The sequence below is a fragment of the Hermetia illucens genome, chromosome 5, assembly GCF_905115235.1.
Source record: "Hermetia illucens chromosome 5, iHerIll2.2.curated.20191125, whole genome shotgun sequence".
Lineage (NCBI taxonomy): Eukaryota > Metazoa > Arthropoda > Insecta > Diptera > Stratiomyidae > Hermetia > Hermetia illucens.
The window spans coordinates 78342217-78343082 of NC_051853.1; the positions used below are offsets into that span (position 1 = coordinate 78342217).

The window sequence follows — 866 nt, forward strand, 5'->3', positions numbered from 1 at the left end:
ATGTCTGCAAAACCTGGATAAATAGTTTGGAAGGTATCCGCACACCTGTAGAAAAATAATATGGAATTCATTTAGTATAACATCTACGCTACGCGGTACTCATATAGCAATACAATAAAGAGATACTGTAAAAATTAGAAGCACCAGCAGCTGCTATAAACAATAGATACTCAATAGCAATTATATAGAAAAAATATCTCAAGCAACACAAGCTTCTTCCATTATCTTTCTACACTATATAAGCTCTTTCCCAGTTCAGACCAGATATCAGTTATCAATTCAATAGCGAAAATGAAATTCAACTACGTCTTCTTGCTTTCAGCCTTTGTCCTTTTGCTCTGTGCAGGACAAAGTGAGGGAGGTTTCTTAAAGAAAATTGGGAAGAAAATAGAAGGAGCTGGACAACGTGTTCGAGATGCAGCATACCAAGCTCTCCCTCTAGCTCAAGGAGCTGCTAGCATTTACTCTGCTACTAGAGGTTAAATATTTTCTGGAATGACTTAATGGAAACAGATTCAATAAATAGATTGCAATATAACAGTGTCCATTTTTCATTTCTAAGGATTATGATCTGAAATAATTTACAGTTAATAAAAGAGTTTATGTGTATTTCCAATAAGCTCGGTAATTAAGGCCGGTAAACATATGTAGTTGCCCTTGCCTCCTCAGCTCTCTTAGGATGAGACCTGAAGGACAGTTTCTGGTCAGTTATGATATTGTTGAAGCTGCGGAAAAGAGGAAGAACCCCTCAGCCACTTCCTTTGCGATTGCCCAACTATAGGTGTGCCATTTTTCGGTATCCAAGTTCAGTCAGTTTCTTAGATGCAATGCGGCTATGTGCGTAACGGTTTTTGACAACTTATCGT

The 866-nt window shown here is 37.8% G+C and overlaps 1 protein-coding gene across 1 annotated transcript; it reads left to right on the top strand.

Annotated features, from left to right (window-relative positions):
- The first annotated feature begins 257 nt into the window (after positions 1 to 257).
- On the top strand, positions 258 to 540 carry LOC119657823 (cecropin-1-like). The gene has a single exon (XM_038064937.1). The coding sequence runs from the start codon at positions 292 to 294 to the stop codon at positions 481 to 483; it is 192 nt and encodes a 63-aa protein (XP_037920865.1). The 5' UTR covers positions 258 to 291; the 3' UTR covers positions 484 to 540.
- The last annotated feature ends 326 nt before the right edge of the window (positions 541 to 866 follow it).

What these genes read in the sequence shown, in the direction of transcription:
- LOC119657823 (XM_038064937.1), top strand. Translation starts at nt 292, where the DNA reads ATGAAATTCAACTACGTCTTCTTGCTTTCAGCCTTTGTCCTTTTGCTC.